This window comes from Galleria mellonella, unplaced genomic scaffold (assembly GCF_026898425.1).
Source record: "Galleria mellonella isolate WM207_F2 unplaced genomic scaffold, CSIRO_AGI_GalMel_v1 utg132, whole genome shotgun sequence".
In the NCBI taxonomy this organism is placed as follows: Eukaryota; Metazoa; Arthropoda; class Insecta; order Lepidoptera; family Pyralidae; genus Galleria; species Galleria mellonella.
The window spans coordinates 7,494,124-7,520,814 of NW_026441989.1; the positions used below are offsets into that span (position 1 = coordinate 7,494,124).

At 29.4% G+C, this 26,691-nt stretch overlaps 2 protein-coding genes across 2 annotated transcripts in view; one reads left to right on the forward strand and one right to left on the reverse strand.

Moving 5' to 3' along the window:
• On the forward strand, positions 1–23,309 carry LOC113518364 (myrosinase 1-like). The gene is made up of 7 exons (XM_026903248.3): positions 1–275; positions 14,659–14,777; positions 15,727–16,299; positions 16,394–16,488; positions 17,211–17,516; positions 18,649–18,890; positions 23,030–23,309. Exons 1-7 carry the CDS (start codon positions 229–231, stop codon positions 23,235–23,237), a joined length of 1,590 nt encoding a protein of 529 aa, XP_026759049.2. The 5' UTR covers positions 1–228; the 3' UTR covers positions 23,238–23,309.
• The window catches only part of LOC113518365 (facilitated trehalose transporter Tret1), a 26,837-nt gene continuing 23,122 nt past the window's right edge, over positions 22,977–26,691 (reverse strand). The window contains exons 3-4 of the mRNA XM_026903250.2: positions 24,349–25,170; positions 22,977–23,592 (exon numbers count right to left, since the gene is read on the reverse strand). Coding sequence (XP_026759051.1) covers positions 23,404–23,592; positions 24,349–25,170 — 1,011 coding nt within the window. The 3' untranslated portion in view covers positions 22,977–23,403. The remainder of the gene's footprint in view (positions 23,593–24,348; positions 25,171–26,691) is intronic.

The following is a 26,691-nucleotide window of genomic DNA, read 5'->3' on the forward strand; positions in this document are numbered from 1 at the left end:
GCCATAGTCGACACAGTGTACGGTGGGCGACCGTGCACGATACACGTCCTTACCATTTCAACCTTCACTCCGTTTCGTGTCCAGCACGATAATCATTTCAAATTGTCGTTTCCTACGGCAAATTACAAATGCAATGTGCAGAATTATAGTCAATTTACCTTTTAATTTTTATTCTTGAACTAACAGTGATATTTTTAAATAATAAAGTTTAAATTGGATTAAGTTAAGATGAAGTTGTTAATATATATTTTAATCGCATTTGTTTTTGATTATGGGTAAGTGTATAGAATACTTTTTTATATTTTGATAATGTTTAAATATCGTTATATTGTACATATTAAGGTTTAGGTTTCTAATATATTTTTAAGTACAGTTAAGAGTTCTGAAGGATATAGGTAAAATATAAAAAAAGTAGAAAAAATTTGTAGGAAATTGATATCGTAACAGCGATTTAGATGAAAGGTTTTCTAATATTGACTTTCGATTTTTCGGTTCAATTTTTCAGTTATAATTAAAGTGATTTAATCAATAAAAATACAAATTTGATTAATAAAAATTTCAAATAGCAATCAAAAGTAACTAAAATAAAAATCAAGAGCTTTAAAAGGCAAAAAGTTACAAAAGTTTTTTTTCTGTTTACAAAATTGGATATCTATTGAAATAAAATGTTAAAAAGTCACGTCAATTTATTACGGTGACGATATTCAATGTTACTAAAGAAATAAAACTCGGTTTTGTTTTTGTTTTGCAACATTGGCTACCAACAACGTGACAACATGATTAGGTACTTAATGATAAAGCATGTATTTCCATATCTTACAAAATGGTTCAGTGACAACTTAAGCTGATCCGGAGCAGATAGTCTAGTATTTGGGACTGCATATATACTTTTTATTACGAAAATAAGATGAATAATCTTTGTCACAGTAAGAATTAATATTATGAATGTGAAAGTATATTTGGTACATCTTGGTGTTTTAATGCCTAAATCAATCGTTATCGAATTTGGCATGCATGTAGATATTATTTGAGATGGATGGAGGATACAGCCAAGTTTTTGTCCTGGTCAGTTAATATATTCATGTCATGCAGACGAAGTTGCGTTTAAAAGCTAGTATTGACGTAATAGAAAATATAGGACCTATATGAATATATATAAAATATAGGACAAAGATTAATTACCATTTTGAGAACAGCAACTGAGAGGAATTTTTAATTTAGAATTAGGTTAATGTTTACTTTTTAAATAACAAAAATCCTAGCCTACATTTTTTAAATATAATAATTATAACAATATGTATGTTATATTATAATATAAATTCATTATGTAAAAAAAATTTAGGTGTCATATTTACAAATTTTTCAATGTTCAGTAAGTGCGAGATTTTCTATGTCACACTTTTAAAGAGGATGCTATAATCCCCGTATAATCGCAATTCCCACGAAGATATTTTTTTTACAATTATTCTATGTTAGTTTAAATATATACTTTTAAGTGATGTAAGTCACACTAAATCTTTATTTTTAAGGTTTTAAAAATTACTTTTTCGCCGTACATTTCAAGATTAGTGGTAGTTTCTTTTAGAATTCTCGAGGACGTGTTAATAAGAGTAACATTAAAATCAGAAGGTGTAATATCTCCTAATACTTAAACTATTGAGTCTTTAACTTTGTAACTGAAATCCTATAGGCATCTACTATTATAAAATTATAACTACTTACTGCTTAAACAACCAATTGCTTTTTTACCATATCATCAATCAGTTACAGCCGTGAAGAATTGACAAGAAATTAGATTGTTACTCTTTATTTCATTTGGGATGAATATACCTAATATATTGATTAAATAAAAAATCATATGCGTGATTAATTAGCTCTAATAGTTAAGTAAATACTGAATGTTTTTTAATATTTGAAATGTGTAATTGATTTTTATCGTTGTTAGTTGCTAACTGCATTTTGGCGTTATAATGGCTCAACCTAACTTGGATGGGATAGAAAAGAAAGATATATACTTATTCCATTTATTCAATGAAACTCGGTCACACAGATGAAGTTGCGAGTAATTATACTAGGTACTTAATAATATTTAATTATTCAAAATTTTATTCAGCAGTATAAAAAGGGTCGAAATTATGTTAGAATGTGGCACAATAATGACAAGTTTACGATCAGTGGTAAATTTGTAAACAATATGGCAGAATATTTTAAATTTCGATTTACGGTGTAATTTGAGATTAAACAACAGTGTTTATAGAACGTATTGTAAATTTTAAGTGTATTGAATCAGATGGATAAGATAGTCGTAAGTAGTTACACAAGGCTTATGGTAATACCTCAATTGTCAGGAGATGCAACACATGAAAAATGTCATAGATAATACAGACATGTGAAGTATTTTGTGTTGTGAGGTGAAGATTACCAGTGTTTATCACTTAGATCTTTTACTTAGTGTATTTTTTTATACAACTATGGTGGCAAACAAGCATGCCCATCTGATGGGCGTGGTTAACGCGGTTACCGTAGCCTAGGACTCTTGTAACTCCAGGGATATATATATATATATATATATATATATATATATATAAAATAAGAATAAGTCATTTAATATGCTGTTCGTAAATGTAGGCACTTATTGAATTGTCATCCTTTTCATTTACATTAGACAAGTTTCACACATCACTGTCACTTTCACATCACAGTTATTTGTACATTTAATATAAATATTATGTAGCAACATTTTAAAAAATAGCGACTCCTAATAACTATCTAAAGTAACTACTGTATTTACTCGTATTTAAAGTAAGTCGTTTGATATGAATATATAATGTGTAAATCTAAGGAATTTTCCCATAATTTAAAAGTTTTAGCTTCTATTAGTCTCATTTGTACAGACATTTCTTTTAATAATGAATAACATACTCGTATGTAATGAATAAATAATTGTTTGACGTGTTAGCATGACATGCGTCATCTTAGTCCTCATATTTATTGGAAACTGGAAAACCAGTGCGTGTATAATTGGTCAATTCGGTTTTTACGGTGTTCTGACATTTTTGATTCGTAGTATTGAGTTGGCGGTAAATGTTAATTCTACTATTATTGTTAATAGTTGGTGCATCCACACTAATAATATGTGAAAGTAACTCGGGTATGTCTGTTTACGTGATTATGTTTAAATTGATTTAAGTATAATTTGCTTTAGAAATACTCATTATAAATAAAAGTAATCTAAATAAAGAAGAAAAGCATAAGGTGTATATTAAACGCTCGCCTAAATATTTTAATAGAGTGAACGATATTATAGCAAAGGCTAGTTTTTTTAAAAATACTAAATTTTAAATATAAAAATATATTTATTCAGTTAAATACATTAGTTATTTATATATTATAGAAATATTATGAATTTTTATTTATTTATACTTTGTTGTGCAAACTAATTACATATAAATAAAATAGACAGTAGACAACAAATAAACAAAGGCGAGCATAACTTTACCAGCAAACCGAAAGTAGAAAAAAGCATCACTGTCAAGGGGTAGAGGGGTATACAATATTGTAACACTTTACAAACAAATGAACTAGATAAACTTAAGTTTATACATAACCCATTAAATCTAATTTGACACACATACATATACACATAAACGTAATTGTAAAATAAATAAAATATGTTCATAAGGATAGAAGATGTTTATTAAGTCTACTCTTAAAAATTTTTAGGGATTAGCTCTCATGGATAGCGTGTAGACAAGTGAGGAGGGATTTTGAAAATAAGAGATTTGGTTGAAAGATAGGACACACCATGAGTTACTAGGAAGCCAAAACGCTCACGAGGATAGAACGGAAAAGAAGGGTTGTATAGAAGAAAATATAAAAAAAACAGTGTGTGAAAATCTCGACGCCTTCGATAGCCTTTTTAATTTTGTTCTATAAGCGGAATGTTTTACATTCATAAAGATAAATAGATATTTAGATGTTTATATGTTTGTTACTTAATCATAATTAAATGGCTGAACGGATTTGAATACAGTTAGGTACAGGGGTAGATTATATCCTAATTTATAACAGAAATAGCTGGTTTTCTTTGTTATTATAACAAGAACGAACCTCGGCGATTGTAAGAATGATATTTAGAATTTTATTACCGTTTTGCTCATAGACTAATAGCAATACGTGTGTGTGTTTTTACGTGCCTACAGGCCAAAGTGATAAACAACAACAATTGTTATAATGCTATTTAGTACGACATACATCGAATACAATACTTTAGGGTTATTAACTTCTAAGATTCCTCAAACGCATTATAATGTAACCTTGATTGTAATTGTAGAAAATATTTTTTTTTAATTTGGAGTAGTTAACTATTTCGTCAATTATGGGCTATACTATTGATAACATAGGCTGTAATTTTATGGAAAAACTAAATGCGAGCGTTGAAAATTTTTACATTATGCATATAATATTATAATATTCAGATGAAATTGTAAGAAATATTTATATAAGTACAGTAAAAATTACTAACCTTAAGTCTCAAAATATAGTATCTCTTATGTTATATATTATTTTCATTAATGGTTACTCTTAAAAAATTATTCATTTATTATATAGAATTTATTAATTATGTTATATACAACTTGCTATGTTGCAATTCTCCGATATTTAACGTCATAGATTAACAACACTTACCTGTTTTAGAACAATTAATATTTTTTTTTACAGATTTCTATGATAAACAATTAATAGTTATTATAAGTACTTATCTTGATTGACACACTTTTGGTGTTTAAAAACAATAGTATTATCTTTAGTCTGTATTTTTACGTCAACAATTTGGTCTCACCTATAAATTAAGAAAATTTTTATTTTAAGTATATAGCTTCAAATAATATGAATATCTAAGTTTAATCTGCATAGCTTATATACATAAATTTATCGTAATAGCCTCAAAGGATACATTACGTACAATTTGTATGTAGTCATTAAATACTTTGTATGTTAGTGGTGAAAATAAAAAATAATAATGCTTTATTTTTTTTTTAATTCTATAAGTGAAATTGGCTACTAATAGTTTCTTTTAAACTTGCACTCGCTGCAATGTAAGGTTTTCCTTGCGGAAATGGATTGTTTCATTGCCAGTGACATACATTTCTAAAAAAAAAATAGTTATGACATGGTCACTGAGAAGGTGATCGTGTTAAATACAAAAGGACATTAATTGAATTGTAATTATATAGTAATTAATCAATTCGATTTTTTAATAGTTTCACTTAGATTTTATTGGCGTAATATTAATTTAAATGGTGGGTTTTTGCCCTCTACTTTGTAAGAGTGGATTTTAGAAACAAGAAAAACTATGAAATAGATTATTTTTAGAAAGCGTATCAAAATAAAACATACTTACACCAGTTTTTAAGTTAGACCTTCAGGAATATAACTGTAAAATCCGTATCTAATTGGGTGCAATTGTTTTTTCGTAACGCCAGAACAAACATACAGCTAGATAACCAAAAATTCTAAAAAAATTGTTTTGGCTTTAAATATTACTTATAAAATTTTTGTTTTAAAATATCTCAAGTACAGACATCGTCTAGTTACAATTTTATTATAATAAATAAGATTTTCTTATAATCTGGTAACACACTTTAACCCATAAAATCCTGAACACCTAGTTAAGGATTTTATGGGTGGCTTATTTGTATTTCGCATTAGTATTATTCCTTTGTTTATTGAAATAGGTTCCTGTATTATTATAGACTAGCCAGCAGCCCCGGCTTCGCACGGGTACAATATTGAACCCACACTTATCCCTAAGAGATAGACTTTTAAGGTGTACAATACTGTAGTACATTATTTTGATTTATCTCGCGGGCTTCAGCCAGCGTTTGCAATGTAAGCGCAAAAAAAGTGTTTATTTACGACATCACATTAGATATTTTTAAATTTGTCAATGTTACTCTACAATACTATTAATGTATTTATTATACATATAAAACTTCCTCTTAAATTACTCTATCTATTAAAAAAACGGCTTTAAAATCCGTTGCGTAGCTTTAAAGATTTAAGCATACATAGGGACGTCCTTTTGTTTTATACTATGTAGTGATAGTGACTTAATTTCCATGGAACTGTTCATGTTTAGGTAAAGGCGATTGTTATCACTATCCATCAACTAATCTGCAAGTCGCAATTCTGAAACTAATTAAAATATAAAAAAAAAATAACGTCAAGCCATTAAGTTTTTTTTTTATATTTTAATTAGTTTCAGAATTGCAATCGCTATATTTTTAATTTATTTCAATTATATACTATTATTTATTCCGTACCATTACTAGTTCTCTTCTAGTACATAATATAATATACTAATAATTATTTTTTTTATAAGTTGTTTTTACATCTTTGATGTATTGCAATGTAATAGGAAAATAATTGCGCAGCAATACACTCTCTTTGATATTTGTTATTATATAACTTATAAGTTAAATCGAGGCCAAATTGTAAGATAGATTGCTTTCAGTGTTTCGAAGTATAAAGGTAGTAAAATAGATACAATTTGTTCCGTGAAAAAGAAACTTTTAATACAGTTGCAATTAATCAAATGGGTCGTAAAAATGACTTAGATTTCCTTAGCGGTTTTTGGCGGTTTTTACAAGATTAAACTTAAGTTTTGAATTGGGTAGTTTTTAGTTGAATGGAAATATATAAGTACTGATTTTTTGATCTTTTATAATTCTTTTTATTTTGCCACTCCAAATTATGTCGTTTATGATAACGGAATTAAAATTTTGACGTAACCTTAGGCTAAAATAGTGTAGGTATTCCTCCGAGTTTTTGTTGCATGTACGGACATACGAGTGGTAATTCTTAAAGAGTATATCTAGGCCTAAAATGAAGATAAATGGTTATTACCCTTATGTTCGTTGCGGCATTTCCAATATATAATATTATAAATATATTATATATGTATATAATGCGTACAGATGTACTAAAAAAGCGGTGGCGCAATATTTCTTCGAGCTATTTTTGTTGTAATTCCAATACGTGATATGCACTCTAATTTTGAATTGATTTTGATTATTATTTTGGTGATAGTAAGGATTTACTTACATGTTAATACCATTTTAATAGTATTACGATTGAAAGTGTTGATTTTTTGTGAAAAAATATATTATAAAATAATAACTCACTAGAAATAGAATGTAATGTTTGTGATAATTTTTTTTATACTTTTAAATTTTATATATTTTTACGTTTTGTTATTAAAGGGACTGGGATCTAGTTCTTTAAATCCTCTCGTAAATCTGAATTAATTTTATTCAATTGTACCTATTGATATACAATGAAAGACGGTTCTTTCATGAGTTTCAACGCGTGGCGAATATTTGTCAGCCTAAATTTAGTTGCAAGTTATAGAGATCAATGTTCTTTTTTTGTAAATTAAGGCCTTGATATTATTTCAGTTGTGACTAATTTAATATGAAATTAACATAAAATCTAATATCGATAGAATAACCGTAATGTATTACACAATAATAATCAAAATAGGTTTAAGGAACCACAAAATTGGTTATTACACATGTATTAATCTAAAGTATAAAGAAGATCTTTAAATAAATTATCAACTTCTGTTTACAAATCAAAAAACTACTTATAATTTCATATAAGTAGTTTATTTGATTTGTAAAATTTCTAAAATGATTAATGTATAGTTCACTGTATGATAAAGCATTTTATTTGACAAGTTTGTTGTAATGAGTAAGTAATTTTGTGATACTTTCAAATTTCAAGGACGTTAAGACATTTCAATGTCCGATTGTATTTGAATTTCTGATGTTTGATGACGAGTTTTTAAGGGAATCTATGATTTTCTTCTTAATTATTTTAACTTAATATATTTTAATTAATTAACAGAAGGTTATAAGAAGGTTATGTGAATGCTCTACAAGTATCGCAAGTGTATTATATTTTTATGTTATGTGTGCTTATACATGTTGTATATTTGTTAAAAATAGGTGATATAAGAAATTTGTGCTTATATCACGAATATAGACTTATTTGTTTATAGTCATAAATTTATGTGTATATTAGAGTTATATATACATATATATATATATATATATATATATATATATATATATATATATATATATATATAAATTATTATTATATATATATATATAAAATTGTTATTATATATATATATATATATATATATATTCTACTAGTTTACTTTAAAAATCACCATCATTGTCATCATCAGCAGTTTGTATTTATCCACTGTTGGGCATAGGTCTTCCCTATTGTTTGTGACTTTACATTAGATATATAATATTTGATTTCTATTTTGTAAAGATAATACTTCTTATACCTAAGGAAAAACCTTGAATGATATTATGAACTGCTTGATTTACCTGTAAAACGAGTCCAAATCAGCAAAAAAAGATTAATAAAAACGGATTCAGTTTTTATAATAAGTACTCTACATTGGTATATAATAAAACATTAAAGACAATGTTATAAAATATTATAATTTATTGATAACTAGTTCAGGACACAACTTCGTTTGCATGTACGACATAATTAATGTTCCGTTGATTTTAAACAACATTTTTAGACATTAATTTTTTTATGTCGTCTATTATAGAGTAAATTCGCTTAATACTGTACTATTATTTACTACTAAATAAATTTAGTAGTAAATAATAATAGTTGTTATAAACCCATAATAATTTTAATAAAATGTGAAAATTAGGTACATTACAATTAGTCTAGCTGTTCATAGGTAAAATGCGACATAGACAATCTGATAAACATCAATAATGTAAATATATAATTAAAAAATCTGAAGAGAGGTTGACTAAGCTTTGCACTTTTTTATCTATGAAATACAGTAAGTTTTGAAGTTAGTAAGATACACGATTTGACAAATGGTTTTTATTATTTTTAATACACATAACGTAACATATTTTATTTGGATATTTCAAGCGCAACAAAGAACAAATCTTTTTCTAAAATCACAAAACGACAAGCAAATGTGGATAGGTGTCCTGTCCACAGTTGCTTCTTGTCATGGATATTAGATTAAATTATTTAAAAGTTTTATTATTATTTAACTATTTATTAATCTATGCAGGTATTGTAATATAAACTTATATGAATGTACATATAATAAAAAAAAACATATAATGTTCACACCTTAGATATAAATGTTTACTAGTATATAAATGGTAACTAGTATAAAATATTTAAATATATAATGATTCATTCATACCTAAGTTGTCTTTTTTATTTAGCTATCATCATATTAGCATAACATCATTAACTGTCACTGCTGGACGTAGGCCTCCTCCATAAGGGGGGTTTTATCAATAATTGCCACGCTTAGCAAGTGGGTTGGCAACCATAGTTAAGCTGTGGTCATGTTTTAAGAGGGTCGCTTGCTGTCCATCCCCTGATAAATAAGTACCTTTAATTGCCTTTTATGACACCCACGAAAAAGGATATTGTGGCCTATTGTAAGTAGGGCATTGTATAAATTTGCTTGCTTACAATACGTGCTATTAATAGCAATCAATAATATATCAATATATAATTATGTACTAAAAGTGTACTTTTTCAATACGAGTATATAAATGCAGATATTTGTCATGTTAGGTATGCTCTATGATCTATTTTTTATTAAATTGTAATACGGAACTTAAAAGGCTCCGCTGTGTTCTTGTAAGTGTAAGATCGTGAAGATCGTGACATAGATATAGCATTTATTTATATATTGACGGCCTTTGGTATATAAAAACCAGTATTATAAGATGATATTACTGGATAAACAATATAGATAGATATACTTTATTGTTCCCACTAAAGATTGTAGAATTTTTAGTAGAAACAACACTGGCCATTTAACTCTATATAGTATAGATATATTTATATTTAATGATGTTAATGTTATGCCAGTAATGACTTATGGAAGCGAAACATGGTTTTACACGATTTACCGTATACAAAAGCTTCAAATTACTCAGCAGGCTATGCACGGAGTTTCTTTGTGTGATAGAATTCGAAACGAGGATATCCGCAAAAGAACCAAAGTAATCGATACAGCCCGAAGGATGAGCAAGCTGAAGTGGCAATGGGTTGGTCACATAGCTCGAAGAACCGAAAACCGATGGAGAAGATAAGTTTTTGAATGGCGACTCTGTACGGGCAAACGATGTGATACGGGTAGTCTACGGAGGAGGTCTATGTCCAGCAGTGGACGGATAATGGTTGATATTATGATGATGATATTACAACTCTCGATGATATTACAAGATATAGAGTATCTAACGATTGTCTAAAAAATATCTATACTAAATACAAGTATAAATATTTATTTTGGTGTTAATGCTTGTATTAACCTTTTTACTAGTCTAATATTAACGATTGGCTATTTTTGTACCTATACCATACTATATCAGTCGTTAATTGTCTACTGCTGAACATAGACCTTTTTTCGTATCTATATATGTATATAAATAAAAATTCAAACATTCTATACTACTATCAAAAATTACTATTATATTTGTTTCTCGCTTTTGCTTGTGAAATTAATAACAATATGCTACCAGCTTCATTGTAATTTAGTCCTATATATTTTGTAATTACTTATATGACATTAAAAGGATTTCAATATTCTTTAGTAGCAGCTGTTTATATACTCTTTTAAACAGTTACGTACATATATATAATTGTTTCCTATTTATATGCCAAAGTCAGTAATTCATATATTGTTATGTTTAATAAATATTAACACAACTGTATAACACATAATGTCATTCAACTAAGAAGTGTAGATATTGAAACTTTAGAAAATTAATAAATAAATGCTACATAATCACACAAATCTTCTGATTGTGTAATTAATTTATCTATCCCGTGTAGTAGCAGTAGTAAACTATACAATAAATATAGAACATTCAAACTTGACCTAAAGCAATAGCCAATTTCGTTTCCTAAATGAGTTCCGATGTTAGTCGAATGCTGGATTTCATTTTCTAATTTTACTATTGTGTCTACTTAGCGCTTTTTATAGCGTTAGTCTACAAGAGATGCAATTTGGAGTACATTTTCTAAAAATCATGTATATAATGAAATTAAGAAATTTTAATTATTTAATTATGTTCTGTGACTTTAGGTCTGTTGTCATCAAGTATAAAAAGGTCTGATGTCATAGATTTTTTATAAGTTTATTCTTGTATATTAGCTTTGTTTAACCAGGTTTACTGATTATCAAAGTCTTCTTTTTTAATGAATTCATTTAGATGTTGTACCTGTTTGCATAGTATAGTATAATATTTATCGCTCAAAAACTAGCTGGTGCTAAAATACGATAGCTATAAATGTATAACTACAGGTAATTAGCCAATTATATCTACATCAAATCAAGCTTAAGGAAAACGCATGCCTCGGCTTTAATGATGTTTCGGAACAGTTGTTTCGTATTCGTGTACATATTATATTTAATATTTTTATTATAGCAGAATAATTACTTAATATAAAGCTACTTCATTTTAAAATCGAAATCATGGTTAAGTTTATTTCAATTAATGTAAAAATTATTAAAAAATACAATTATTTATGTGAAACATTGATATAAAAATAGATACGTATTTAAGATAATTTTAACAAAATTTTATAAAATATTATAAATCGAGTTTCGCATGGTAAACACGATGCAATAATGCAGGCAATTGTATATTGCAATATTTGTTCGACAAGTGTCTGCCTAATATAATACTCAAAAATATTATTTCTAATTTTTTTAAGTATGACCTTTTCAATAAGCAGATTGAAGACCATTTCGTTACTCGCACATATTTCAAAATATAGATTGAAAATAGTAAACTAAGTAGGTAGGTATGATCTATTATTATTTTCTTTTCAACCGACTTAAGAAAAAGGAGGTTCAATTTCAATTTGGTTGTGTTATTTTTTTATGTTAACAATTTCATAAGTCCGTTATTTATATAATCCGATTTGGAAAATTATTTTTTATCTGAAAGGATATACTTTTAGATTAGAAACTTCTATAATTTCAACAACATCAGTTCAGTGGTTTAGTTTTTAAATCAAAATATGATTTTTTTACTTTGTTTTTTTTTGCCACAATTGAAGTAGGTTTATTTTTATTAAAAAAAATCGAATATATTTCTTTTCTATACTGACACGGCACATTTATATCAAAAATAAAATAATATGGCATAAAATAATATAGTATTTATTTACGTACGGTCCCAATTTATATTATACTATAGTGATGAAAGATCGACCTTTACTGCATTGCATATACCTACTCGTATAATTAACACGTTTATGAAATATTTAGCTAGTTTACATTTTAAAGATGTTTGCTGATATCTTTTTGTTTGAATAATCTTGATAATAATGGATTTATTAGTTTTTATTACTTTAGTTAGTCTGGTGTTATGTGATAATATTTATAAAAAATATAGTTGTAAATATTTTATTTGCGTTAAAAATCTGTTTATCATGGTACAATTTAGATAGATAATAAGTTGTATTTTTGTTCTTAAATAAATCCGCTTTATTTAGAAGTTATCACCTAGCAACTAGCATTTAACATAAGTATTATAATGTAATTTAAATAGAAATAGGTATTCGTAAGTGAAACGAAACAATACTGCACAATTAAGTACTCTTTGTCAACGTGATAATTTTTAGTAGATAGTAGGGGGAAAAGGTAAAACTACGCCCGTATGTTCCAAGGTCAAGTAGGAACGAAGCATCTTTAATAAGATTTTTATTTTCTTAAACTGATAGTGATATATTACAATTTTTAAATAATTATTTCTAATTCTAATAACAATTCTAGTAATAACTTATTAACGTCTCACTTATTAATATTATATAAAGATTTCTGTCTCCAAGTGAAATATTAAGACTTAAAATTTATTATTAGCCAGGATGTTTCCTTTTGTTTCAAGTTTTCCTTTTTATGGATGAAAATTGGGTTACGCCATTACTACTAGATTTTTATATCTATACTGATATTCGCATCACATGATAAACAAATTCGAGAATTTATATCGTGAGTCTGGCAATGTCTGTGTTTTTAGTAAAATGCAAACATTAAAAAATTATAATTTAAATTATAATATAAAATTTATGCATTATTAATGCATAAATTTTGTAAATGTACATACGCTATATCTTTACGCTAAATCTCTTGCGGTGTAAGCAGAGAGAACCGAGTGCTAGAGACCTCTTGCTTTTTACACTTTCATAACTCGTCTCATGCATGGACATCTTTTTTAGATAAAAGATATGTGATCATAATAAGTTTCTTTTATGCAACTTAGAATGACAAACAAGCTGACAACCCACCTGATGCAAAATGGTAACCGTCGCCTGTAGATATGAGCAGTACCATGGACATAACAGAGTATATTGTTTCGCCCATAATAGCCCCCATTCGTTGCCATTTCTAAGGATAAAGGTGTTATTTTTCCTTACCATGTAAATTCAGGTTAGTCTAGCTCTACTCCGGAACCCATTTCCATCTATATTTACATTGTAGTTTTGTTAACGTTTCATTTGGCATTTTTCTTTTACCTGAAGCATCGTAGCATTTTGTAAATGATTCAGATTATTCATCTTTTAAAAATTACCTGATCTATATATTTAGTTTTTACTTTGAGGGTTTTAATAGTGAATTAAAAATTTTATATATACGTAATGGTATATACCTAATAAGAATTCATTAAATTATAACCTAATTAGATTTGATTTAATTCTAAAAAATAATTTGTATACGTTATAAGTATTATTTTTATTGGTAGATTAGATATTTTCTGCCGCCCTTTCCGCTCATAACCTTTATCACCCATATTAAGGGAATTCCTGAAATGTTTGGGTTCCTATATATTTTATATTACATGGAAATGGAATAGATAAAATCTCTTTTATGCTATTTTGGCGGAATTATAGTGAGGGGTGATAGGTGAAGAATGCGAACATAAACGCGCACGTAACATTCTTGGTATAAGCTACTAAGCTATGCCAACTCCGTTTACTATCAGACCGGCCGTATGTTTATTTGTCACCATAACAAAGTAGGCCAGGTTAGGAGACCCATCATGACCAATTCACAATATTAGATTTTTTTTAATGAAAATAATTGAGATGATAATGATGACTTTAAAAATAAGTATGGTAACGAAAAAAGAATCATTGACTGTCAAATATTTTTTGATAGTTTATGGTGGCTATATCTGTTTTATAAGTATATTAAAATCTTTATGTAGGTTTATTATGACATGTTATGCCATATATCTAAATACATTTATATACGTACATATACACGAGTATAGGTACTTACAAACTTTTTCGACAGTTGGCTTCTTATTCAAAAGCAAAAACTGTTTGTTAGTATATATTAGTAGATAGCTATAATTATTTTGATGCTTTTGCATCAACACAATCATAGGCTTATAGTAATAGAGCTAGTGGTTGAGAGCAAAACTAGAACCAGAAATCATAGGTCCTATTCTCTGTGTACGGTTTTAGTAACATATTGAATCTCAAAAGTTTCCTTCGATTTCATAGACATCTGTGGTATTTATATGGATGTGATTTAATTATTGTTGTTTTTTTTTATAGAAAAGCTCAGAAACTAAACTTATCTGCAGGCCCTAACACCGGTTACACATTTCCAAAGGACTTCGTATTTGGTGTATCCACAGCCGCTGTGCAAATTGAGGGGGCTTGGAATGAAGATGGTATATATAAGTTTTCAATATTATCTATAGAACATTGACGTATTTATTAGTTATTATTGATGTATTTATAGTTAAAAAACTTTTAATAAATTACAAACTAACGTTTACAATTACATTAAATTACAACATTTTACATTGAACTTTTATGGTTGAGATAATATTAAGACAAGATTATATCTAATAGTAAATTGTCATTGTTGCATTAATGTCCTTAAAAATATTTTATATCCTCTTTATTTACGTTTATTACATAAGTAAATAACATTTTTATATTCTTATTAGTTTTTTTTTATTATTTTTACTTTATGTTATTCTGATTATAACTGACACTGATTTTCAATGGTATTTAGTAAAGAAATAATTTAATGTATTCAAATGCTATTGATACCTAGTGGAATATAAATTTCTAGCTGGAGTTATAAAATGTAGATTGTATTGTATAATTTATTAAAAACAAGAAACAGTGTCGGAAGAGCATTTCTACAAGGTAGTGTCTCTGTTCCTTACTTATAATAAATACCTACTACTCAGTTTGCAAATTTTATCATAAGTCAAATCTAATCAAAAAAATATTTATTTATGTAAAATATCATCAGTTGTTGATGCCTTCTTTTAAGTAAGAAAATTCTTATGTAAAGAAACGGCATTTATTTATTTAATAAGTACGAAATACAAAATATATTATATGTGGAACAAATAGTTTTACCGTATGCCACTGTTATCGACATTTATATTAGTACAACTATAAGATATAAGCTTTTTTGCATACCATTATATGTTAGAAGTTGATGTCCTTATATAATATAAAACCTTACAAAATACTTGTGACTATCCCATATGAGATTACAGTCACGAGATTAATTTTCTATATTGAATATAAGTGGCCTATTCAATGCCGGGAACACACGGCCAAAGTTTGTTTTATTACAAATTAATTAAATAATTACAGGAAAATCAGAGAGTATATGGGATCATCTGGTACACAACAATAAGAGCTTCGTCAAAGACGGTTCCAATGCTGACATCGCTGCGGATTCATACCATCTGTACAAGCGGGATGTCGAGATGGTACACGAACTCGGTGTAGATATCTATCGATTCTCAATCTCTTGGCCAAGAATTTTGCCTTCTGGATTTGCAAACAGTATCAATCCATTGGGTATTCAGTATTACGATAACCTTATAAACGAACTATTAAAGTATAACATTACGCCGATGGTGACCATATATCATTGGGACCTTCCGCAGAAGCTGCAAGACATTGGTGGTTGGACCAATGCGCACATAATTGATTACTACACAGATTATGCAAATATACTTTTCAAACATTTCGCTCATAAAGTCAAGTATTGGGTCACTTTTAACGAACCAATGCAGACCTGTTTAGAGGGTTATGGAGGAACATATAGAGCACCAGCATTAAACAGACATGGTATTGCGGAGTATCTCTGCACTCACAATTTACTAAAAGCTCACGCGAGTGTGTATCATTTGTTTAAAAGTAATTTCAGCGAAACTGGAGGTAATTTTTCAAATTTCTTGGTTAACTTAAAGAAAAGTTGATTATTTATTTATAATAATTCGATTATTTATAAATGTTATTGTTTTAATTTCAGGAAAATTAGGTTTATCTATTGATTCTAATTGGGCAGAACCCAAAACAAATTCGGAAAGTGATAAGAAAGCGTCCGATTTATATCTGAAAACACACGTGAGTATCATTACTTACTTTTTATGTCTTCATAGATCTGTTAGAATATTTGTCTTTATTATTCATGGTCTCAATAAGGAAGAACAGTTCGATCAATTATATCAGATTAGACGTAGAACATATATATGTAATTACCATGGTGTAATGTCTAGTAACCTGCTGACACAGACATCCTTAATGCCATGCTGTACTGAAAAGTCGATCGCATGAAAATGATGTAACATAAGCATGACAGTTACTTTTTAATATTTGAGTAAATAAGTTATGAAGCATTTTGTTATTTATTTTTAGATATTACTAGTTTTTGCCCGCTACTTCGTATGCGTGGATTTCAAAAGTAGGAAAACTAATGAAATGAACCCATTCTAGATAATATATCAAGAAATCGTACACCAGTTTAAGTTAGCTTTGCAGAATTGTTTTTGATCTTTTTTAAAATATTTTTTCTTAAATATCTCCCACTAATATCTGATATCGCCAAATTACGATTTTATTATATTAGTAAGATTTTTACGATACGGGGGTCTGTTTATAATAAGGATATAAAGCCTGTTGTTGCTAAGCACAGCTTGGTGTAGGGTTTTACTACGATTTTTACATTTTTGTACCTACTGGTGTATTCTGCTTGTTCGCCTCCTATCCATGAAAGAGAATGATGATATATTATAGTCTTACATTGTCAATATAAAGACGCTTTTAATGCATTTAAATTTTTTTTGCAGATGGGTTGGTATGCTTATCCTGTTTATTCTGCCACTGGTAACTACCCTCCTGAATTAATACAACTGGTCAACGAGAAAAGTAAAGAGCAAAATTACAGTTCTTCTCGACTACCAGTTTTTAGTAAAGATGAAGTAGAATATATAAGAGGGACAGCTGATTTCTTTGGCCTAAATCATTATACGACATATTTATTATCGATGGCTGATAAAGAAGTTGGAGCAATACCATCGCATGAAAATGACGTTGGCATTGTTAGAGTACAAGATCCAGACTGGCCTTCGTTGTCATCTTCAACTTGGCTTAAGGTAAATAAATATTTTCAATGTTCGCCGAACTTATATTTAATTTAATTATATTAGATGTTGGTATTAATATTGGTACTGAGGATATACTGAATATATTGGTATTGTATGCAAACTGTCATTACATTTTACTATTCAATTCTGGATATAAAATTTCACGTGAAGTAATTGATAATTAAAATAAATAACCATGCTCAGGACTATAAATGGATGGTTTATTCAAAAGTCGATGATTGTGTTATGGTAAAAGTAACATTAGACATGCGTACATTTAGTTTTGTCAAGCATATTAGAATCTGACGTAGCAATCTGCGTGTTGGGAAGTGCGGCAACTAGCAGTTTTTTGCTCCAAAAAAAAAAAAAAGATATCAGCTTTAATGTTTACAAAATGAAAACAATATCAATATAATTGTAAATTCTATCCATAGCAAAAAGAATTGCGAAAATAAGTATTAGAATTAGCGATTTAATTATATAATGACAGAATTTTTTTATGCAACTTAGAATAGTAAACACGCTGACGGCTCACCTTATGGAAAGTGGTAACCGTCGCCTATAGACATGATTGACATGATGACTATTTTGATGAATTAAAATTATCCTTGTTTTTGAAGTATTATAAAAAAAAAATCTCTTGTCAATAATGTTCTGTTATGGTCGTTAATTATTTATTACGATTATAAAAACATGTCTAGGATTGTTTATAAAGTATATTTGTCGAATCACCTTAGTACCAATAATTACAATATAATGCATCATAGAGATTTATTGTGGTAATTAAATTTGTGGATTGATGGATTACATAAACGTAGAACACTGGACACGCGGAAGAGACGATATATTATAGTTTCCCTTCTTCCCTTCTACCAAGGTGAAATAAAGATCGATCGACGAAGTTATCTATGAAGAATTACAGCTAATTTTTCATAGACTCCGCTGCGTAGAGGCGAAACCACAATCCAACTAATCACGAATCAACAGAAGTGGGATTAGTTTTATGTTCCCTTTAAATCCTTTATATAATCTTTTTAAATTATTATGTATAAAGTCGTCGTATTCTTTAGTGAATGATTTAAAAGAACTCAATATGTATGGCGTGGATTTTCTTAACATGAAAATTATGTTTTTATTCCAGGTAGTGCCAATTGGTTTCCGTCGACTGCTCCAATACATTACGAACACGTATAAAAATTATTCTATTATTGTGACGGAAAATGGATATGCTGATTTTAGTGGTGTAGAGGATAAGTCTCGAGTGTCATATTACAAACATTATCTGAATGCCCTGCTTCATGCCATAAATGAAGATAAAAGTAATGTCATCGGTTACTTCGCGTGGAGTTTGATGGATAACTTTGAATGGGATGATGGTTATGTGTAAGTATTCTTATACTATTACAGTTATATTATTTACCATTATTATAGATGTGAAAGTTTATAATGATGTTTATAAAATTAAGTATATGTAAAAAATTAAGTACACACACAACATATACGATACTTTTTATTCTATTTCACACGAGTATAGCCGAGGCCTATTACAGCTAGTAGTATAAAAAGTGAAATCGAATTCATAAATGTTCATTAAAAACAATTTTCTGTTACTAAATCTGAGAATTTTACATATAATATTGAGAAGATACATATGTGTTAAAATTAATACGGGAGGAAAAATGTAATCAAACTGTGCTGGTAACAGTATCAATAGGAGTACCCAGTAACTACGTGCGAGTACGTAGATGGCACTTATTTGATATTCCGTTAAGAAGAACAGAGTTGTCTAAGCAAGCTCCCATATCTCTTGCATTAAAACTACTCAATGATGTTTTGAGCCGGTATCCACATCCGGTATCCGATGGCCACAGAATGTTTGTGTTCAGAAATTTAAAATTTAATTAATTTATTTATTTATTTAACTCTTTATTGCACCATAAATAAAAATATACAATGACAAGTGAATAATTCAAATGAAATACAGTAACATAAATACAGATTGAAATATATACATAAAGGTACAAAAGGCGGTCTTATCGCTCGGTCTTATATTAATGTTACTTCTATTGTTAACTCATATTAATATTATTCCATTTAATTGTAAAGTATGTGCTATTGTACTGATGCTTTCTTGGGTGAGCGTATTGGGAGACTGTAAAGCTCAATCAGTTGATGAAATACATAAATAAATATATGGGTCGAAAAAGGCCAAAAATTTTAAGGTCCTTATACAAACTTAATAGGCGGATGGGCCTAATTATTAGCATATAAATTTTTTCATGACAAAACTATTAACTAGATGTTGACGGTAATTAGCAACAAGGTAGTTTTTAGCTCAAGGACGAACATAGAAGACGTAAGGTCGTCAACAATTTGATACTAGAGTTGTGTGTGTAGACAACTAATTAATGCAACTGGATAGTAACTTAATGTAAATTAAGGCGGTACCTATATTTTGTAAATTATATTACCTAATGAACTTTTTTAAAATGATTTCACGATCTTGTATTTCTATAGGTAAAGGTTATTAATCCTTTCAAAGAACATAATTTTGTCTTTTCTATAATAAGAGTCGTGTCTTATTTAAATAAACGTAAAATAACATCGTTCATTTTGTTGGTGTTACAGAAAGTAACTTTGTTACGAGTTCTTGTCTTAAATTAATATTTCTGAGTATTAGATATGAGACCTCTTGTTATTTATAACTTCAAGGCTCATCAAGTGATACTACTTTAACTTATTCTTGGAAATTGTGTAGATAGTGAGAAGTGAACCATGCATTTACTGTTAATCTAAGTAACTATCTAACTTCAATTTAGTTACTTCTTTGTTGTCCTGTGATATGATAGCTGAAGATAAGATAACAAACCAATTGAAATTTATCTTCAGTAACTTTGTACCTATTGCATTTTCTACTCCTATCACTAGAACACGTATTAATTTTGCCGTCAGGTAGCAGTGCTACTTGTATGACTGTCGTACGGAATTTACGAGATTATATGTCGACTAAGACAAAAAGGAAGAAAATGGTCAACCGGTGAATATATAGACTGTACATTCGATGGTCGAATCCTCCTCAATCGCTATATCATATAAAATAGTTACTTAAATTACAAAATTCCAATTTTCCATTTCAAAATTCCACAAAAGTCGTAGCGTTGGTCACCTGGTCCTCGTAAATCAAAAGAATTGATGGCGGTACGGGAGTCACGGATCAAGCGCTACAACCTTAGTCCTATACTCAGGACGTACAGAGAGGAAACGAAAGTATCGTATCGAATCGAACTAGCTAAGACGATGACAGGTCTTCTGACCCTCTTGGTGGGAGGGTTATGTGTTGGCCTTGTTGCAGACACCTTTGCCCTGGCTTCAACTCCGGAGGTGACTATCCTCGGGCCACTAGTTTTAAGCTTTCCTCAGATGGGTGAGGCGTGGTCTTCTAATTGATATTTTCGCTGTTTATGGTGGGCAGGAGCTTCATATGTTTTTTTCCTCTTTTCTTTTTTTATGTAATAAATACCTACACCGGGCTTAATTATTGTGTGGAATAAATAATGTTTTTTTGTTTATATTTTTTTTCTTTATAAAAATATAATGAATTCAAAAGAATATAAAAACGTATATAGCTCGGTGTCCCATCCCCTCGAGACTGTTAGTAATAGATAATGAATAAAATATAAATTACGGATTAAGGCCGTACCTATATGTGCGGCGACGATTTCACAGTAAACTAGCTAGAAAGTATAGGTAATCTATTTACCGATAGATGGAGTCATTACCGAATTAGACGGCGCTAAAATTAAATTACTGTGATAGGAATGTTCAGTTATCATAATCCACCAAGAGATGGTACAGCAATCAATTTAGATGGTGCTAAAAGTAAGCCTACCGTAATTTTCGTCTTAATATTTTATATTTCAAAAAGCATCTTCTTGTTTTTTTATTTCAAAGGTGCTATAATTAGGTACTGAAGGGTAACTTGCGAGTCTTTAGGAATAATTACGTGTGAAGTGGGGAGCAATGGTTATCAGGCTCACTTTACATGAAATATACCATCAAACTATTTGCTTTTTTTTTCTATAAAACGTATAAAAATTTATTTGAATATGATTTTCATATTTTTATATTTCCGTATAAAAAAATATTACAATTTTTTAAGAAATAGCGAATTTGAAATAAATGTCACTATTTAGAATAGGTATGTACCTATTTCAAATAGTGACATTTCTTATTAAGGGGTTTATAGAAGGAAAGGAAAGGATATTTCTGAGGTATAAAATAATTGGTAAGGTTAGGAATTTAAATAATTACACTATTCAGTCTCGCGTTTTTTGAAAGTTTAAGGGAGATTTATATACATTAGTCCGCATAGGTACCTCTGCCCTACTCGTTTTTCTGCCGTGAAGCAACCGTGCTTGCCTGGCTGTATTTCAGTTTAAAAAGTGGTAGGTAGTGAAATTATAGGTTACGGAGGCATAACACCATAGTCTTTAAGAATGGCAATGCATGAAAGGTACCACGGGTATTACAGAGTATTCTGTAACGTCTATGGTGCCACGCATATATTAAGGCAAATAGTTACACCTTTTCATCAGGTGGGCAGTCGGCTTGTTTGCCCAAAAAAAAAAACTTATTTCTGACTGGGTAAAATAGTTTGGAATTATTAGTTATAAACTATACATTCATTTTTATTAATTAATAAATATAAATAAGATTTAGTGTCACGAGAGATATCCTTACATCAAAATATACAAAAACCTAAAATATACGCAATATTAATCCGCCGTCGTCTCAGATCTTAGAAATAATAGACTACGAAAAGCCTTTTAAATAGATGAGAGGGTATACTTCTCTTAGCTTTAGTCTCTTTAGTGAAGCCATATTTAGTCGTATATTAAAGTATTCTTAATTCTCTTAGATCAAATTCGTAGAGTTTTAAAAAAGCTGTAGGTTTTGTGTAGGATTTTTTTTTGGAAACAACATCATTATAATTTGCATTATAATATTATCATCATTGCAACCATTTATTGTATACTGCTGAATAAAGACCTTCCCAATAATTGTCGCAAGAAATATTCACATAAGGAAGTTGTAGCATACTGATCATAAATTTAAAATTTTTACTAGCATTTATCGCGACGTCGCTCGCGTAGCGATTGTTTTTTATGGATAGGAGACATTTTACCGTAATACAAAGTCTCCTATATGTTGCCTTAGATACTTAGTTATCATCACACCAAATTTTATCAAAACGTATCTAGTATTTTTTTAAGAAATGGTAAATATCGCTGTATCTATCTACAAGTTAATTACTATACAGAAATGTTGAAATTTTTAAAAAATTTTCAATATGGAATACATTTATTTTATAGATATGTTTAAAATATGAAATCACTCATTTAAGAGTTAACACACTTTATTACCGTGTACTAAAAATAATATACTTTAATTAGAATAAAACAATAAAAAGTCAGTCAAACGGTTTAATTCACTCGTGATGTGTTTTGTAAATGCAATTACAGGTCCCGCTTCGGTCTGTATCTGGTTGATTTTGAAAGCCCTAATAAAACAAGAACACCAAAGCAGTCGGCAAAGCTGTATACAAGCGTGGTGGCGTCCAGGAAGTTGCCGGCCGACTTCGACTCACAAGACTTCACCGCATTTTCATCAGCTTCCATCCTGGCCCCCACTCTTCTTCCCTCCCTACTTATGTACAGATTGTTAAATTAATCTAGCTGTACATACAATACTTGTATATATAAAACTGTATGTCTAACTATCATTATAATTTAAGTAACAATATTCAATATAAGTTTTATTTTCAACTTGATCCCTTAAAGTTAAGCTTAGAAATAAGAATGAGAAATCAGCCCTGCATGGGTGGCACGGTTACGGTTCAGTATTCAGCTGTCGCGACTTGGATAGCGCTGCCTCTTTCTACTTCTCTTCGTAATTGTTCTTGGATGCCAGAGAACGATTTTCCCTTCGTCTCGGCTAGCACTACTAGCGTGAACACCAGACCAAGGAAAGAGAATGCCGCGAATCCCCAGAATACTGTATAGATTTCGTAAGCGTCTTTTACCACCTGGAATATTGAAAAAATAAAAATAATTAAAATGGGTGAAAATTTTCTTTTTAAAATCTCTACTAAATTCTTTATTACATACAATTTTATTAATATTGAAATTACTTAAAATATAAAAATAAAACCACAAATTATTCAGAGACATCGAGAAATTAAATTAAACTAAAAAAGTCACAAAACTACATTTGTGTTTAAGTGCAGGTGTTTTCTTAAGAAATTTAGAATGTCAAATAAACTGACGGTCCAGTCGATGAAAAGTTACAATAGTTAATATTTAATACATAAAGTAATTTATATACTAGTAGTAGACAATGAAAATTAATATTTTTTTAGCTCTTGTCGTTTTATTGGCTTTACTAATCGTCATGATAACTATAACAGTTATCATGACGATTAGTTATGTATTATGTACCATATTCTGTCTAGGATGGATCATCATTTCAGCCATTAGTTATCCATTGTTAAATAAAGCCTTCCTTATAAGGGGCCTTTTGCCAGTAGTTGCCACGCTTGGCAAGCAGGTTGGCAACCACAGTTAGGCTTTTAAAAATTTTTAAGAGAGACGCTGCTACCCATCCCTCTACCATTAAGTTCCTTTAGTCGCTTCTTACGACATCTACAGGAAAGGAAGGGGTGACCTATTCTATGCCAAGATCATACGAAATTAAGACGGATAAGATTTAGGCTTCTATTTATCTCAGTCACATGAATGAAATCGCGGGCAATTACTAGTATATAAAAGATATAAAAACAAACCTGGAACAGTTTTTGAACTGTAAACATAGCGATGCCGGTGTAGATGTGGGCAACACATGAGGCGTAGAGTTTGACATTCGTAGGGAACATCTCTCCAATTATGACGTAAGGCACTGTAGAGAGGCCGATAGCATAACATACTATATAGATGAGCAGCGCACACAGAGGAAGCCAGTTTAGGAAATCTACAGAACCTTTCTTTGTAATGTCAAAGAAGAAGTACGTGCCAATAGTACCATTCATTAGACCAACTCCAAGTGCTGATAACAGTAGTAGAGGTTTTCTTCCAACTCGGTCCACAAGAATTACGGAGAGCACACAAGTAGCGACTTGAACACATCCAAGAATAATAGATTCTTGGTATGGCTTAATGGAAGTGCCAACATTTGAAGCGGTTTCATTTAGTCCTGAAGCATTAGTGGACGCAACGGCACCTTGTGTAGTACAGTTAAAAATGACTTCGGCGTATGCAACGACTGCAGCGCTACCACACAGCTGTTGAATTGTAAATATTCCTAAACATATCCATAGGGCTTTTCTGTTAGTAGCTTCAGTTATTAAATCACTCCAGGTCCCCCGGTTTTTCATGTCTTCTTGAACATTGATTTCTATATTTTTGAGTTCTGTTCTTATGTCACCCGAGCGTAGATTTCTAAGGGATCGTTCTGCCCTTTCACTGCGTTCAAACTTCAGGTAATAATAAGGGGACTCCGGAAGGAAGATAAAAGACAAAACAAAAGTGATCGGCAGGGTCAAGTTGATAGCAGCTAAGGTTCGCATCGATACAAAAGGTCCGATGCAGTATTGGGCAAGAATACCGACCTGAAATAGAAAAATAATATTGTTATTATACACAGGTATATAATATACTTAGTTGACAAGAAATAAAGTATTATAGTACTAGTAAATGCAAAATGATCATATAATTTATAACTAGAAATGACAACCGTAAAGGACGATAACAATAAGTTTAAAATATTGCGCAAAAGACTACCATGTATCTATAATCTTCTAGTACTTGAAAAAGTTGAGAAGTTAATACAGAGAAATATTATGATTTTCATGCAACTTTAATACCAGCAATTCAGTGTTATCAAGATATATGTATATCTACGCTGTAATATACAATTGTACTAAATAATCTTGAAATAAGGATTAAACAACTATAAAGGCAGACATAAGAGGCTACACAGCGATTACGATATCAAAATGACATATCTGAGTAGTTACAGATATTTTTTACTGTGTCACAGGCGGAATTTAATTGACTGACACATGAATAACGAATGTTAAAATTATTTTTTTAACATCAAAGACGAAATAATCTTTCGTACGTAATCGTTTCGTTCTCTATGGCATTGTTACGAAATTCTCTTATTTTCAATTTATTGCTTAATCCCTAGGTATATAATAATGAAAATGCTAAAATAATTTCAATGGGTTTATGTTCTGATGAGCAAATAGACGAATTAAAACATTTTCTATACTTTGGGAATTTATTATATTACTAATAGGTGTTAATTTTATCGAGATTTTTAGAAATAAAAACTGTAGCTTCTATCTTGAAAAATTAACATGAAACCAATAAGAGAGTTGAGCCTATCAGTCGTAAAAAATATAAAATCAGTTTAGAATTGGCGAATATATTACATGACAACAAGCACACTAAACAAGAATTCAGAAGCGGCTTCTTTTTAAAGTAGTTAAAATGATTGCTTTTGTTATAATATTTGTACACGGTAAGTTTAAATAGGAACTTCATTATGTTTGACTATTAAATTAATAACTATATTATTGTAGATTTGTATTATGATTTTGTTTACTATGAAAACGATAATATCCATAAGTAAAAATGGTTGTGATTTTTAAAGACAATTCTCAGTACATACTCAGGTATTAATATATTATTATGGGTATCAAAATGAAACATTATATGAAGACTCGAGACAACTTTCTGAACATTGTATTAATTAGAGTTTTGAAGCTACAACACTTTGCTTGATAAGTAAGCATAATGTTATAGACTCGTAAATAAGCTTAGGTTCATTAGTAAATAAGTAATTTAATATTAATTATAAGTATATTAATCATTTAGCCTACTATTTCATCAAGGTTTTGGAAATACCCAAAGATTTTGTATATATTCTTGCTGTATCATGACGTTTGTTCTAGATTGAATGTCTTGAGTATTTCATAGTAGGTGTTTATGTAAATGTGTGGGTTAATTACGAGCTATATGTAATTAAGGCAGTGAGTCACGTTAATCACGTTTCATATTGCGCATGTGTAAGCAAATATCTAACGTATAGAGGAAGAGATACCAGTGTGAAAATCTATAGGTAA

What these genes read in the sequence shown, in the direction of transcription:
- LOC113518364 (XM_026903248.3), top strand. Translation starts at nt 229, where the DNA reads ATGAAGTTGTTAATATATATTTTAATCGCATTTGTTTTTGATTATGG. An exon ending in GCATTTGTTTTTGATTATGG is followed by an intron (nt 276 to 14,658) that starts GTAAGTGTATAG and finishes TTTTTTTTATAG; the next exon opens with AAAAGCTCAGAAACTAAACT. An exon ending in CATCTTCAACTTGGCTTAAG is followed by an intron (nt 17,517 to 18,648) that starts GTAAATAAATAT and finishes TTTTTATTCCAG; the next exon opens with GTAGTGCCAATTGGTTTCCG.